The sequence below is a fragment of the Coregonus clupeaformis genome, chromosome 31, assembly GCF_020615455.1.
Source record: "Coregonus clupeaformis isolate EN_2021a chromosome 31, ASM2061545v1, whole genome shotgun sequence".
NCBI classification, from domain to species: Eukaryota; Metazoa; Chordata; class Actinopteri; order Salmoniformes; family Salmonidae; genus Coregonus; species Coregonus clupeaformis.
In genome coordinates this window covers 14,724,961-14,741,382 of record NC_059222.1, presented here as the reverse complement: position 1 = coordinate 14,741,382, position 16,422 = coordinate 14,724,961, and the positions used below count along the sequence as shown (strand labels likewise).

The 16,422-nt window shown below is 39.7% G+C and overlaps 1 protein-coding gene and 2 long non-coding RNA genes across 4 annotated transcripts; 1 reads left to right on the top strand and 2 right to left on the bottom strand.

Annotated features, from left to right (window-relative positions):
• Window positions 1-740: 740 nt before the first annotated feature.
• Window positions 741-3,620, top strand: LOC121547615 (actin, alpha cardiac muscle). Its single transcript, XM_041858964.2, has 7 exons — window positions 741-833; window positions 1,625-1,761; window positions 1,924-2,248; window positions 2,333-2,494; window positions 2,631-2,822; window positions 2,921-3,102; window positions 3,251-3,620. The coding sequence occupies exons 2-7, from the start codon at window positions 1,633-1,635 to the stop codon at window positions 3,392-3,394; spliced, it is 1,134 nt and encodes a 377-aa protein (XP_041714898.1). The 5' UTR covers window positions 741-833; window positions 1,625-1,632; the 3' UTR covers window positions 3,395-3,620.
• Window positions 3,621-11,370: 7,750 nt separating this feature from the next.
• Window positions 11,371-12,436, bottom strand: LOC121547611. Its single transcript, XR_005996534.2, has 5 exons — window positions 12,359-12,436; window positions 12,157-12,268; window positions 11,845-12,068; window positions 11,582-11,753; window positions 11,371-11,449 (listed from the first exon to the last, which is right to left on the bottom strand). It is a non-coding gene; the product is annotated as an uncharacterized LOC121547611 (long non-coding RNA).
• LOC121534083 lies at window positions 12,430-13,534 on the bottom strand. Of its 2 annotated transcripts, XR_005994536.1 has the most exons (5): window positions 13,475-13,534; window positions 13,077-13,223; window positions 12,811-12,956; window positions 12,566-12,702; window positions 12,430-12,441 (listed from the first exon to the last, which is right to left on the bottom strand). It is a non-coding gene; the product is annotated as an uncharacterized LOC121534083 (long non-coding RNA). The 2 variants fall into 2 exon arrangements; XR_005994535.1 differs by lacking the exon at window positions 12,430-12,441 and having other exon boundaries at window positions 12,448-12,702.
• Between the last annotated feature and the right edge of the window lie 2,888 nt (window positions 13,535-16,422).

Here is a 16,422-nt window from a genome sequence, read left to right as displayed (position 1 = left end):
CTATGGCTGCACAATGATGTAGGCTAATAATAATAATGAAATCTTTATTTGGTCTCGTCACAAAATTAACGTTTCAAAATGTTAACTTAGCATGCAATTAGCAAATAGCACCATGTAAATAGTTGTGTTAAACGCAGCCTATGCAATGCCTGAATCAATGCGGCATCTGTTATTGTTTGGATAACCTACGGCTATTCCACAGTAGGTATGCACCGGGTTCTAGAGCTCTAAACTGAGCAAAACCCAAAGACCCAAGCAGCAACGATTACAGAGCACAATGGCATTACAGACCAACCCATTGTTAACACGGCTGTGCAATTGCAATTCCAAGCTCAAAGAAACATTACAATGTTTGTAATCAACCTGCAGTAGTATGACAGAACAATCATTTAAACTACCTTCTTTCCTTCGTGTTGTCATTCCTATATGGCTATAAAGTTGCGCTCCTCGATAAGGGCTTTCCAACCGCGATCCTGTTTGCAGTTGTAGTTTGCTATGCCACGAGGGTGTCTTACAAATCACTGGCTCTCCATATACGGCCCTGGCGCCGTGGCTTGGAATCAGCACCACAGTCCCATACATGGAGAGCCCTGCTCACTTCGAAACCGGGGAGCCCTGTAGCCTGCCTGAAAAGTTCCCCCGTCACACCGAAGAACCTAATATGGATGACGGCTGGGAAAATGTCCAATGGAATACGTAGACATTCTCAATGGTGGGTAAGGGAAATAGGCCGAACGCGGTGAGTATATAAGGTTGGAAGTGCCACTATAGCTCGATCCAACAGCAGTTGCTTTCCGCGTTCTGAGCTTCATCTGAGACAGACACCACCAAAGGTAAGGAACATGGAATCAACCCAAACCTCAAAGGCTGGATCTAATATTCATGGACTGATCTCAAAGGATATACCCTTATTTTTTATTTTACATTGCGGGGCCAATTAATATTACAAAATATACATATAGTGATGTCACAGGCTCTTCACCTGAAGGAATTGCGCATTCCAATTACGCATGGAATCATTGTATAGGCTACATAAACAATTTTAAAATGGGGAAGGGTAGAACAAAGATAAAATACAAATTTTCCTTTCTGTCAGATTACTTGGTAAACCCTTGGCCTTGTTTGTAGACTTTATTGAAACAAACAACTGGCCAAATAGCCTAGGCTTGGTTACCTAATGATTTAACAGCCCATTGACATTGTGTTATTGAAATAAATTGGAGTGGTTTCATGGAGTTGAGAAACAATGCATCATAATTGGAGAGATCATTTCACTCATACAACAAATGAGTGTATAACGTGTATACGATGAGAACATTTCCAGTAGGCTATTCAGCAGGCGACAATATCAATGCGTAATTCTAACTAAATGTAGACACAACTCAAATGACTTGTGCCTAAACTCAATTCAACATAACACGTTTCTGAGCAAATGTAATGATTTTCTCACTCAACAAGGCCTGTGTCTTAAGCTGTCATCTGTGGCTTGTACAATATATAATTTGTTAGACAACGTTTAGGTGCGCATCGTGCGTTATGTTGTCCTGATGTGTTGCTCAGCTCCGGCGTGTGTGCATGCGCCCTGCAGAAATATGACAGTTATTTTTGTATGTGAATTATTAAGAACCCAAGATGTGTGACGACGACGAGACTACCGCTCTTGTGTGCGACAACGGCTCTGGCCTTGTGAAGGCTGGCTTCGCCGGTGATGACGCCCCCAGGGCTGTCTTCCCCTCCATCGTTGGTCGCCCTCGTCACCAGGTATGATCGGCTCTCCGAAGACGCCTGCAACAGGCCCATATTACGCAATTTGCCCCGTAAATTCTTTATTATCCATTATCTATCTATGCGTTCCCACGTAATGTTTTGACTGCAATTAGGCTATGCCACCATATAGGCCAAAGAGTCTCGTCTTTCTTCCAGGGTGTCATGGTCGGTATGGGTCAGAAGGACTCCTACGTAGGAGATGAAGCTCAGAGCAAGAGAGGAATCCTCACTCTTAAGTACCCCATCGAGCACGGTATCATCACTAACTGGGACGATATGGAGAAGATCTGGCACCACACCTTCTACAACGAGCTGCGTGTGGCCCCCGAGGAGCACCCCACCCTGCTCACTGAGGCCCCCCTGAACCCCAAGGCTAACCGTGAAAAGATGACCCAGATCATGTTTGAGACCTTCAATGTCCCCGCCATGTATGTTGCCATCCAGGCTGTGCTGTCCCTGTACGCCTCCGGTCGTACCACTGGTAAGGAATGTAGCGTGTGGCCTACAATGTGTCTATACAATGAGTTCAGTCAACTGAATATTGACGTTTTCGTTTGTGTTAAAGGTATCGTGCTGGACTCCGGTGATGGTGTGACCCACAACGTGCCCATCTATGAAGGTTATGCTCTTCCCCACGCCATCATGCGTCTGGATCTGGCTGGTCGCGATCTGACTGACTACCTCATGAAGATCCTCACTGAGCGTGGCTACTCTTTCGTCACAACTGGTGAGATTTCGTTTGCATTGTTTTACGCACCAGCAGAATGACATGCTTAATCTGTAAAAAGCGCTAAAACGCTCAAGATGTACGTAATTGCAATGATTTGTTCCATGTTCTGAGCAAAAATACTTGTTCATTACAGCCGAGCGTGAGATCGTGCGTGACATCAAGGAGAAGCTGTGCTATGTGGCTCTGGACTTCGAGAACGAGATGGCCACCGCCGCCTCCTCCTCCTCCCTGGAGAAGAGCTATGAGCTTCCCGATGGTCAGGTCATCACCATCGGTAACGAGCGTTTCCGTTGCCCAGAGACCCTCTTCCAGCCTTCCTTCATTGGTATGTAATCATCATATAACGAGTAAGGCTAATTTATATGCCTATTATGTTGGTCAAAATAGAGACGTGCTGTTTCTAATACGGTATAATCTGAACAGGTATGGAGTCTGCCGGTATTCACGAGACCGCCTACAACAGCATCATGAAGTGTGACATTGACATCCGTAAGGACCTGTACGCCAACAACGTCCTGTCCGGTGGTACCACCATGTACCCTGGTATTGCTGACCGTATGCAGAAGGAGATCACCGCCCTGGCTCCCAGCACCATGAAAATCAAGGTAATTATATGACAACCCAATAACAATATTCTTATTTATACCTTCCAGTTTTTGTAAAAAAACAAACAAAAAAAAAAAACATTTAGATCTCAACAATTTAATAAAATATGTCATGGTTTTTACTCATAGTCAACTTCTTTCTCTATAGATCATTGCCCCACCTGAGCGTAAATACTCCGTCTGGATCGGTGGCTCCATCCTGGCTTCCCTGTCCACTTTCCAGGCCATGTGGATCAGCAAGCAGGAATACGATGAGGCAGGCCCCAGCATTGTCCACCGCAAGTGCTTCTAAATGTATCATCTCCTGCGTCTGTTTGCTCTGGATCCCCAAGAGGAACAACACAATGTTCTCACTGGACTGTTTTTGTAACAATTTTATTTTGTAACCGTGTGTTATCTGGAAAGAAAATCTGCAAATGTGAACCAGCATCAATAAGAACGAGACATTACATGTTATTATTCAACATGTGAATGTAAATGTACATAAATACTAAGTTATTAAAGTCCATTATTTTGTATTTTCATATGTCTGTTTTATAATCATCAAGCCGCAATATGTAGGCCTATGTAGTAAAGCACATAACATGATCATCACGCAATAAACCAATAGACCTAGTCCAATACTCGTGGACACTCGAATGCATGGTATGTTTAGGATTTCCATGCTGAATATGGTATGGCACTGTAGGATAATGTTAGAGATAATAGATAATGTTAGAGATAATAGGCTATAATAAATGCAAAGGAATTATCGATCAAAGTAGTCAAACATTGTCATCAAATTACACAAATGCAGGATTATAATAGGCTACTGCTATAGTGCAACCTGATTTGCTTCGAGTCTACTACAAGAGATTTGACTCTTGATTTGGCTTGGCGAGAGTGAAAGGTGACTGACTGTCAGGCATGACTTCGCTGGAATGTGCCATGCTTGCTCCTTCACGTCTACTTTAAACATCACAACAACACAGATTTGACTTTTGATACCAATCTCATATTCCAAGGACAGACTGTGGAAGCCTTGTTTAGAATGTATTGCATGGGCAAATAATTGACCACCACCTTAGTGCAAATCTCTCTCACACATTTCAACATCTCCAAAGCGCCTTCCCCATCCCTCTTGAAAAGATGGGTAGAACTACCCCCGATTTTGACCAAACATTCCCCTAGCTAGTCTAGCACACTGAGTCTAGGGTAATAGCAGCTGTTCACCAGGACCTTGTTAGAGCAGGGCTGGAGCATTCTTCTGACATCAATTTTAACAAACAGATTCCTGTATTCTAGCCATCTACACTGAGTGTACAAAACATTAGGAACACCTGCTCTTTCCATGACATAGACTGACCAGGTGAATCTAGGTGAAAGCTATAATCCCTTATTGATGTCATCTGTTAAATCCACTTCAATCAGTGTAGATGAAGGGGAGGAGACAGTTTAAAGAAGGATTTTTAAGCCTTGAGTTGAGATATGGGTTGTGTATGTGTGCCATTCAGAGTGTTAATGGCAAGACAGAATATTTAAGTGCCTCTGAACGGGGTATGGTAGTAGGTGCCAGGCTCACCGGTTTGAGTGCGTCAAGAACTGCAATGCTGATGGGTCCACCACCTAAAGGACATCCAGCCAACTTGACACAACTGTGGGAAGCATTGGAGTCAACATGGGCCAAGCATTGGAGTGAACATGGGCCAGCATCCCTGTGAAACGCTTTCGACACCTTGTAGCTTCCATGTTCTGAGGGCAAAAGGGGGTGCAACTCAATATTAGGAAGGAGTTCCTAATGTTTTGTACACAAAGTGTATTTAAAAGATGATCTAATCGGATTCATTTTGTACTATGTTTCATTTGGTCGGTGTATTCTCACCCTATTATCATCTATTCGAACACCTGTTGGAAGAAAATTGACTTTTAAATGCATCTCAACTACGGGCGGGCCTAAAACGTAGCCTGACTATGATTACTGCACACGAAACACCATCTGTTGTGTTTTGCTTCCGTAAAATCCGAGCCAGTAAATCTATATGCTGTAAATATAAGACTTTATAATTTTCAAACCTACGATTTGCAATACATTTTCAGACACACATTCTCTAGTTCTGTGCAGAATAAAATCGGATATAGGCTACACTGTGCATAATCTGGTTCTCTTGCACATTTTGCATTCGTTGCAGTAGACATTAGGTTACATAGTCGTTTGATTTTCTTACATAGTGTATTCTGACAATAGAATCTGGAGATTGATATGCTATCACTTAAATAGCAGGCCTATGCGCAGCTTAATCTTACAATAATATATAATATGTCATAACAGTTTAATAATCAACTAATAATCAATCGACACTACAAATCCAAGTATAACTTATCAAATTATGAAAGACAAGCATTGTAATTTAGAATTCCGTAAAGTGAGTGTGGAAGAAGTGAAACAAATATTGTTGTCTATCAACAATGACAAGCCACCGGGGTCTGACAACTTGAATGGAAAATTACTGAGGATAATAGCGGACGATTTTGCCACTCCTATTTGCCATATCTTCAATCTAAACCTACTAGAAAGTGTGTGCCCTCAGGCCTGGAGGGAAGCAAAAGTTATTCCACTACCCAGGAATAGTAAAGCCCCCTTCACTGGCTCAAATAGCCGACCAATCAGCCTGTTACCACCCCTTAGTAAACTTTAGGAAAAAACGGTGTTTGACCAGATACAATGCTATTTTAATGTAAACACATTGACAACAGATCTTCAGCACGCTTATAGGGAAGGACATTCAACAAGCACAGCACTTACACAAATGACTGATGATTGGCTGAGAGAAATTGATGATAAAAAGATTGTGGGAGCTGTTTTGTTAGACTTCAGTGCTGCTTTCAACATTATCATCATAGTCTGTTGATGGAAAAACGTATGTGTTATGGCTTTACACCCCCTGCTATAATGTGGATAAATAGTTACCTGTCTAACAGAACACAGAGGATCTTCTTTAATGGAAGCCTCTCCAACATAATCCAGGTAGAATCAGGAATTGCCCAGGGCAACTGTCTAGCCCCCTTACTTTTTTCAATGTCATGCCACTGGCTTTGAGTAAAGCCAGTGTGTCTATATATGCGGATAACTCAACACTATACACGTCAGCTACTACAGCGAGTGAAATCACTGCAACACTGAGCTGCAGTTAGTTTCAGAATGGGTGGCAAGGAATAAGTTAGTCCTAAATATTTCTAAAACAAAAGCATTGTATTTGGGACAAATAATTCACTAAACCCTAAACCTCAACTAAAGCAAGTTAAGGTGACTAAACTGCTTGGAGTAACCCTGGATTGTAAACTGTCAGGGTCAAAACATGTTGATACAACAGTAGCTAAAATGGGGAGAAGTCTGTCCATAATAAAGCGCTGCTCTGCCTTTTTAACAACACTGCCAACAAGGCAGGTCCTACAGGCCCTAGCTTTGTCGCACCTGGACTACTGTTCATATGTGTGGTCAGGTGCCACAAAGAGAGACCTCAGAAAATTAAAATAGCCTCAGAACAGGGCAGCACGGCTGGCCCTTAAATGTACACGGAGAGCTAACATTAATAGTATGCATGTAAATCTCTCATGGCTCAAAGTGGAGGAGAGATTGACTTCGTCACTACTTGTTTTTGTAAGAAGTGTTGACATGCTGAATGCACTGGTGTCTGTTTAAACTACTAGCACACAGCTCGGACACCCATGCATACCCCTACAACATTATAATATGCCATTTAGCAGACGCTTTTATCCAAAGCGACTTACAGTCATGCGTGCATACATTTTTTTTTTGTGTACGGGTGGTCCCGGGGATCGAACCCACTACCTTGGCGTTACAAGCGCCGTGCTCTACCAGCTGAGCTACAGAGGAATAACTAAAGCAATTCAATTACAACGAGCGTTATTACTAATTGGCTATAGCTTCAAATAAGGATGAATGACAAAACCACAATTTTCTCCTACACTGAAAATATTACGGCATAGAAGAGTTGTTTGAAGAACGCCCTCTGTATGACGACGCATTAACCCGTGTGTCACCTATGCGACACACCCTCACAGCTGTTCAGCTATTAGTGTCTTTTCACTAGAGTTTGTACTACAGCCCCTATGTTTTGGTTTAAATGCCTGGCGCGGGATGAGTATAGGCTACTAAAGTATGGTATTGCTCGCTACTATGTAACAGTTTTACAATGTAACAGAGCAGAAATTGATTCAATCACATTTTCTTTTTGAAAAAGGTCTAACAAACTGAAATTAAGAATGTTTACAAAGAGGATGCGAACGGAGCATATGAAAAGATTCAAGGACACGAAATGGGAAACCTACGCCAAGTGTTATGAGGAGATGGTAAAGTTAAGACTGACAAGGCTTTTGGAACAAACACATAATCCGTGGTGTGGTTTTGGAACTGTGACAGTGACTCGGAATCCAGCAGGTCCACTTCTCAAAATAATAAAGTTGAGCCATTGGTACTAAAAGAAGTATCACAACTAGAACGTGAGAGAAAGATTCCACCTAAAGAACCATTGGAACAGAAGATCCCCATTTCAGAAGAACTGCACGAAGTTGCACCTCCAGAGACCTCTCCACCCATTGGGAAAGCAATTTTAAGGTAAATGTTTAATGTTTACAGTTTATTATCAATCAGTAAGAATATAAATATTAAAATGTTTGTTTCATTATGCATTTCTACTCACTAATTTTCTTACATTGTCTTACACAATTTCACCAATTTATTTTAGATGTTTAAAACAATGTTTATGCAGATAGTAATTATCTGTTAGCTAAATCTTGTATGACATCATTTCTCAAGAGTACACAGTAAAAACAGAAGTGTTAATTTAACTCCTATCGAGTTGAATTTAACTCTGTTTCAGATAACATTTGGTCCCACTCAAAATCAGTGTAAAATGTACTCTTTGGTCAGTGTAAAACTTTTAGAGTTAATTCTACTCCATATTGTGTAAAAAATAACAATGAAATGTGTCAAAATATTTAACACTGTAGTTTAATCACACTGTTGAGAGTAATATGATTACACTGTATAGAGTTAAGTCAACTACAATTTTACTTCAAAAAATGACACTTTAAAGTGTAATGATATTTACTTTTCATTTCTCTACAGTGTTTTTTTATTTTATTTAAATCATATGATGTAGTGTTACTGAATTATAGAAATATCAATACTATCAAATAAAACAAAGCACAATAATACAAGATGAGAGCACCCACATTTATTGAAAAAAAAAGTATAATTTCAATGTCCGTGAATTTACATTGTACACCCATTGCCTTGTCTATGACAGAAGTATAACATCATAAAAATGTTCACCAGAGAAAGCAATATGGCACAACAAGGAGAGCTGTGTCATTTCCTCCATATGACCTTTGTATGTCAAAAGGTCTAGGGTAGTGCAGGTTGTCGACATGAAAAAAAACTAAATCATGCTTTGATCATATCACCTCATATGCATGGAAATGTTCTTGAAAAGTTACTGTAACTAAAGGCACTGTGAGTAGTAACAGTTTTTCACACATTATCAGAACTGACTCAATCTGATAAAACAAGGGCACTTCAGAGTCAACTTCGCCACAGATAACCAAGTGTGGGCGATAAACATACCCATTATGTTTAGCCCAATTAACCTTCATAACCTGAATGCTACTGGGCACTTGCATTGCCAAAGCAATTTCAGAACCTCCTTTTACCATATTTAAAGCCACCATTTTTCCTGGACCAATATCTAACCGACTAAAAGTTGTTGATCTTCGCCAACTATATGCCATATGATTCTGATGCTTTTTTGCCAGCGTTTTGGTAATATTTTTAAACGATTTAAGCTGTTTTTTTTTTTTTTTATGTTTGCCTTCATACCTCATACACCAACTATGAAGTACAGGCCCTATTTTCTGGATGCAGCGGGGATAGTGGATAAGAAAATGGTGCTTTGGTAAAAGTTTTTTCTGAGGATACAACTTCTTAAACAGTGTATGGTGATCAACAATCAAATGTTTTAAATATACACATAGACCTTGAGATAACATGGGCGAGAATATAATGTTAATTATTTGCAATAATAAAAGAAGCAGGCCCCAGTGTTGGTCAGTAGAAGTTACCAAATCTCCAAAGATAAGAGGAACATTCCTAAGTAAGCACCAGGAGTGAATTGCATTCAGTCCCAGATCATTAGATCCTTCACTTAAATTAACAGTCACAGGCCTGTTATTTCTCTCTGTGAAACCATAATCAAAACTTTGTATTCTTGAATGTATTTCTCCTGATGTAACATGTTTTTCATTCAAATACAGAAATAATAACTTCAATTCGTACTGGCCAACCCCTTCTAACACATCATGCATCACATCAACTGAGAAGTTCTCAGTTGTGTGAAAATACCTCAATGAATTTAATATGCATGACCTTTTCACACCAAAAACATACGGAAGGGATGGATTACAAGCCATTTCTTGACAGTGAGCAGTATGCATATCTTTGGTGCGTAAAACTATTTTGGAAGAATCTTCAGAGAATTCTGTTTGAAAGTCCTCCTTTTCTGCTAAACAGAACCTGCAACAGTACCTTGCACTGAAAGACTCCACCAGACCAAACAAACTATGCAAACCCAAATTATCACCTGTTACCTGTACTACAGTGCCACGCACATAACCACTGTATAATGGAATCTCAATACCATCGCTCTCTAACACTTTAATGTCTCGAACAATGGGAGCAAAAATTTCACTAAAACCATATCGTTTAACATCTTGAGTATGAAATAAGGCGCACAGGTGTATGTTAGCCAAAAAGAATTCCATTTTGGAGAGAAGTTTCTTAAAGTAAAATATACTCCACCCAATTTATGAATACCTCGCTTGGAACCCAATGGGTTGGCGACCTCAAAATCATCATAGAACATCTGGACCTGTATTGTCTGCTTCTCAGTTGAGAACAGGGGGTGACTTTTAAAAAAGATCCATCACAAATATCTCTCAGTCTAGAGTTGCTGGTAGCTGAGCTTTGCAACATTTCTGCAAAATACTGACTTTTAAATATTGACTGCAGTGTAGATAAAATTGGAATATACATGAATTTATCTTGAACTACTACCTGATCATATGTTCCAGTCTTTTTATTTCGTCTTGTGTCAAATCTTGAACCAATCACACATTCAACTGGTTCTACTATTTCCCACTTGGCAGTCATAAATTTTGATCGCTTGTATTCCGAATTTAGAACTGTGAAAGGATTCTCTAACCCCTCAAAACACGCCTCAACTTTCTTGCACATTTCTGTTTCTCTTTCATTACTAAATACATGCTTTATCACTGTTTCTTTAGCATGCTGATGAATATCTTGAACAATCTCTTCCATGGAAATCACTACAGTATTTACTGTACTTTGACCAACACCTGCTGCCTTTAGATCAGAAATAACAGCTGCACAACTATTTACAATGTATGGCGAAGATAACTCTGACTCAGCCTCTAAACATTCAGTCGACACTTCAACATGAGAAATATTACTGGTGTTGACGGTACTTTGAGGGTCTGAAAGATCATCTTCTATAGAATCTACTAAACTTTCTCCGTGGCACTTGTTAAGATGTTTTCTAAAACCAGAAAAGCTACCAAAAGAACGTGAGCATCCTTCTTGACCACATTTCAGAAAAAGAGTCCTGCCTGTACATAGCCCATGAATTATCTTAAGGTGCTTAACAAGGTTGTTTGGACTTCCATGGTCACTTTGCAAAGAAAACACTTCATAGTTTTATCTCAACTAACGCACCATTCTTGCTCGCAACTCAGCAACTCTAGGAGTCTCCTTTGTTTCCCCCCATGTCGATGTTATAGATGGTTGCACAAAAGTGAAAAAGCTGCTCAAGGAAGAACTGTATGACGTACCAAATACGTAATGGGCTTTAAAGACTTCGTCAAAAGCTCCTACTGAACCTGTTGCCTTGCATGGAAGAGCATGCTTGTCAACCACAATGAAGTAGGAGTGAATGCTGCTCTGTGTGGATCCCTGGGCGAGAAGGTAGGGCTGACTGCTTTGGGTGATGTTGTCAAGATGCTGCTGCACACTGGTTCCAACCTACAAAAAAACACATTCAACAGAATTGTTTTGGTGACTAACCTCTGACAATAGATAAGATCACCTCAAACTGTGCACAAGATTGAGATGATGGAATATATATTTTAAACAACTGTTAAGCATAACTTTTGAAATCTGATGAGCTGATCTACAGCTTGATATGCAGACATCTTTCCGGCCTCTTTCTACCTTGTGCAGATGGTGGTAGCAAATGTAGCAGCAGCAAGATGGCAGACATGTCACTGTCCCAGCCTACAAATAAGTAAATAAAAACCTGGTTAACATTGTGCCGTAGCATAACATTCTTATTCACAACTTGCACCATTATGGACATATAATGCACACCTACATTATCCACATAAAAGTAAAACAGTTCATTCATACCATTCTCAACTTCAGCAGCTGACTCAGCATTGCGCATCAAATCCAAGAGTTCTGTGGTGGATACAAGTCCATGGCTTTCCTTTATTACTTTTGCTTTGAAAGTGGTTGGCCACTTCTCCAAGAATTTGTTGGCTGTGGCCTCACCAAACAGAAGTCTGAAATCTTGTTCTATCTGCAATGTAACACACAAAGACAGAAATAATGAGTGTTACCTTATTCTTCATTGGATATTTTTGGTGATGCAGTGAATTAAGTTGTCATACCAGTCCTGGTGTGTCCAGAAATCTTGGGAAGACCGAGAAGACATCTGATGATTTGGCTTCATCGTTGACCATTGCTTGCCGATATATGAAGGTCATTTTCATCTTCTCACGGACAGTGTTTTCATCAGCAGAGTGTCTCAAAACAGCAATAGCTGCTTCCACATCCTCATCAGATGGCTCTCTGTCATAGGTGAAGGGCTGACGATCACGGCCTGGCCCACCAACTTAAGACAAAATACAGTGTTAAGAAATCCTTTCTGTACAATTCACAGGTCACCATTATAATTACATGTCACTGATCAGAAAACATACCTTTAGGAGATTTGCTGACTGAGGCACCTCTTTCCTCTGCTGTTTTTCTTTGTATGGTCTTCAATCGCCATGCAAGGTATCCGGAACCACTCTCCGGATCGTAGTAATGATCCTATATTATTATAAATAAATTATAAAGGAGTACTATTCCCATTTCATAGAGTGAATATGTGCATAATGTTGCAATAACCCATTTACTTACATATCCATGTTGTGAGTATGGGTCTTCTAGATAGGGAAACAAAGCTACTATCCCCTGTGCTCTGACACTTTTGGGGGGATGTCCTAGCATATGAATTCAAAGTTAACATCACACTGAATTGATATTGCACAACACATTTTACATAATTAATAACCGGAAAATAATAACAATGTTTCTTTACAGCCCATCTATATGCTTAATGCTTACCCATGTGTTTCTGTCATCTCAGCAGCAAGTATGTTGATCATCTGTCTTCTGGTGGCATCTGTCAGAGATTTGGTTTTTCCATACTCTTGCATAATGCGTTCACCACCAGGCTTTGATGTTAGGATTTTTTCAATCAGCTATAGGTGGAAAGAAATGTGCTTTCCGTAATTGTAAAACAATATGTAATGCTGTCACATGATGAAACAACATTCAGATTGGACTTAACAGCAATGTTCACCACTTACTGCTTTTGCCTCATAGTTTATGTGGCATGGCCTTTTAGGCTGGCTTCCTTCGCCAGCCGCTACTTCTTCAACATCGTCACACACAGTGAAATTCAGAATGATGGTGTCATCAGATGTACCCGAGCATGATGATGAATGAGAGGTATCTGTTCATTATGAAATTTGTGCAAAACATAGAAACATATTACAATAAACTGTTATTTTTAAGACAATAAAGGTTCTCATTCTGGCCTTTAAACTAAAAAACTAATTGAATGAATGAATACCAAGTCCATTGCCCAGCATGATTCTGAAAGTTCCAGGTGACTCCTTTACTAATTCTTCAAAAACATCTGAGTCAACTTCTGTGTCAGACTGGTCATACACCTTAATGTCTGGCTTTCTGCTTTCTGGTATGTTGAATTTTAGACACACTGTTAAAAAAGAAGAAAAAAAAGAAAAACATGCATTCCCTTCTCACAAGAATCCAAGTTCATACTTAAGGTTGCCTCATGTGTTCACAAAATGATGAAAGACAAGGATCTGCACCTGATTTTATGTTACTGAAAATATAAAGCACAGCAGAAATGACTATAGACCTAAATAGATATCATAAGATAATAGCTTAATGCTGTATTATTTTGTCATTAGGGTGATATGTATTGCTTTAACCTATTATACCTACCTTCTTTCAAGAAAGCATTGAATGTCAGCTCAGACAGCTTGACGTATTTCTGCTCTTCCCGAGCTGAACACGCAACAGCATTTTGCCTCTGTTAACAAAGAAAATATATATTCAAAATCATCATTTAGTGCTGGTTCAACTAAGCGTTAGCTAACTATCCATTTATCTCAGTAGTACTAGCTCGCAATGCACTATGCATTACTTAGAGCGTTACACTGCAATTACAAAGGCTGAAGTAGACAAAGTTGTGCTGGTTGAATATAACGTTAAGCTGCCATTTTCTGCAGCAAATGGGTGTAGGCTAGTTCAAGTTTAGAGGCACATTGTCCCATTAGCTACCAAATAACTAGCTATGTGTCAAAGTTAGCTAGCTCATTAGCCATTTTAGTTCGAACAGTAGCTAACCATTAAAATGGTTAAGCAATGTTAAACAAACCCGTCATGCAAATCAGTGATCTAAGTTATCGTTTTATAACACCAACATTAGCTGGCTAACTATCAGAAGCATGCTAACATTACCGTTATATATAGCTTTATAAAAAACAGTTAACGTTAGTGTAAGGAAGCCTGGGAAGCTATACAATAACGTTAGCTAACAATACTATCTGTATAAATGTTTTGTTGTTAGCGAGCGTTATTTTGCGTATTTACCATTCTGACAAACTTCATTCGTGAAAATATTGCAACACAAAGAAAGACAGTTACCGATACTGATTGCAAGCTAGCTAACCGCATGACAAGCACAATCTGCGCTCATGCCAAACGGTGGTGTCCTTCAAACGAACTGATTAGCTAAGTTAACGTTACCTATTTTTAGCCATATGAAACAGCAAGCCATTCACAAAAATATCAAACATATTCCATGGGTATATCATATAACAGTTATTACTGTCAACCATCTGAACTTACAAGCTAATTTAGCTGGCTGATGACGAGGTCACTGCAAGGGGAACGCCGCATGGAACTCGTAACTTAAAATATGACCTTGACATCAGCACAACTCTAAAATTATGTAAAGTTAAAAAATACCGGTTTGGTGTTGAAAAACGGGGATGTAACTTACCTAGCAATATCTGTGGCCTAGCTACTCCTTCGCAATCTTCCTCCACCAACGTCGTGCCAAACTTCAGCAAAGCAGAGTGGCGGGTATTCATCACTGCTGTAGAGTTGAAATTGTCACTGCGTATCTGCAGATTTTTACACTCACTTTTAACTCCACTGATAGAGCAACTTTACTCTCAAAAATGTTGAAAATACTCTATCTGGGTTAAAATAACTTTACTCTGAAATATTAACACCCCATTTTTTACTGTGTACTGAGACTCACAGCCGGCCCGCTCATTAGGCAGGATTAGGCGGCCGCCTATGGCGGCAGATTGAGGAGGGAGGCATTTTCTCAGCTAAACTGACCAAGAGGCACCTCCAACAACAACACATTAAACCTCACATAATTCTGCCCAAAAACAATGACAATTTCTTTCAACTAGTGGCATATGGGCTTTTTAGGTGAGCGCTGATGCCGCCCTTCAATAAGCAGTGCCCACTTTGTCAAATGCAGGGGGTGCAAAATATTTTGCTTGTCTGTTCCCAGCATGCCCCTCCAGGGTGCTGTTGGAGAGACACATCTCTGCAGCACTCCACCAACATTCCATCAACAAAGAAAATCTAACAAAAATCCTGTAGCAGATATAGATGGTAGAAATACTATGTGGCCTTTTCTGTAGCCTACAGGCTAGAGATAATGACAATGTAATGAGACAAACCATTTTTACATCATGCAGGTTTCTCAGATCAAACAGCCTAACCTAAAAGGCGCACAAGCAAATAAAAAATGAGCTGTCATGTTAACAAACAACTTATCCTAAAAACAGGACAGGTCAAAGTAAAATGGACAATATGGAATGGACAATCACAACTGTTGTCCAGGAGTTTCACCCCATTGTCATGATCAGTGGTTTCAAGTTTGTATCCCTCCATTTTTGACAAGCTGATCATAGCGAAAAATAAAATAATTCTGTATTTCTGGCTGTGTAAAGTAAACACATTGCAAACAGGCTAACAATAACTCCTGATATAGTTGGGTAGCTGATATTCAGAGTTTAAATAGCCAAATTGATTAGTCACAGGAATCAGGACTAATAAAGCCAATACAATAGCCTGTTTTACAAAAGGTGGCCCTACCACATGGATGGCCATTCATAAAATTCCATTGTGGGCCGACATTGCAGGCTACACCCCAGTAAGCATGAGCCAATGTCTTTTGGAAGTCTTTTTCTGGTCCTGTACGGACTTGTTTTACAAACGGTAGGCTTACCACATAGAAGGGCATTCATAAAATTCCATTTCAGGCATCTCAGTAAGCACGGACCAACGCTGACGCCTTTAGGGCGTCTTTTTTTGGTGCAGTTCTGGACCAGCATTGATTTGGCCCAAACATAGACATCTATAAATGACTTATTTTCAACTTTCATTCAGAACCAAAAATGAGACTGATTTCAACATCTGTAAAATACATATTTTCAACATCTGTAAAATACTTATTTTGAAAATCAGGAAAATAAGTCTTTTCAACTTTCAATCAGAACCGAAAATGAACCTGATTTCAATGTCCGGAAAATAAGTATTTTTCAACATCCGGAAAATTTGCCTTTTCAATGTCCTGGAAAATATGTATTTTAAACATACGGAAAATACCTTTTCACCTTTCATTCAGAACCTAAATTGAACCAGACTTGTTTTCAGTCATTTTGCTTACAGGGACTATTCTAGGTTTGCAGGGGCAGCATTATTTGGTCGAGCCTATGGCGGCAGAACGGCAAGGACCGGCCCTGAGACTTATATTTTGCTGTACACTGTCCCTGGTCCAATAAAGTTAATAAAATAAAACAAATATTTATACTATAAAAATGTTATTACATGATATAAATATTTTGTATCACTCCCACTGT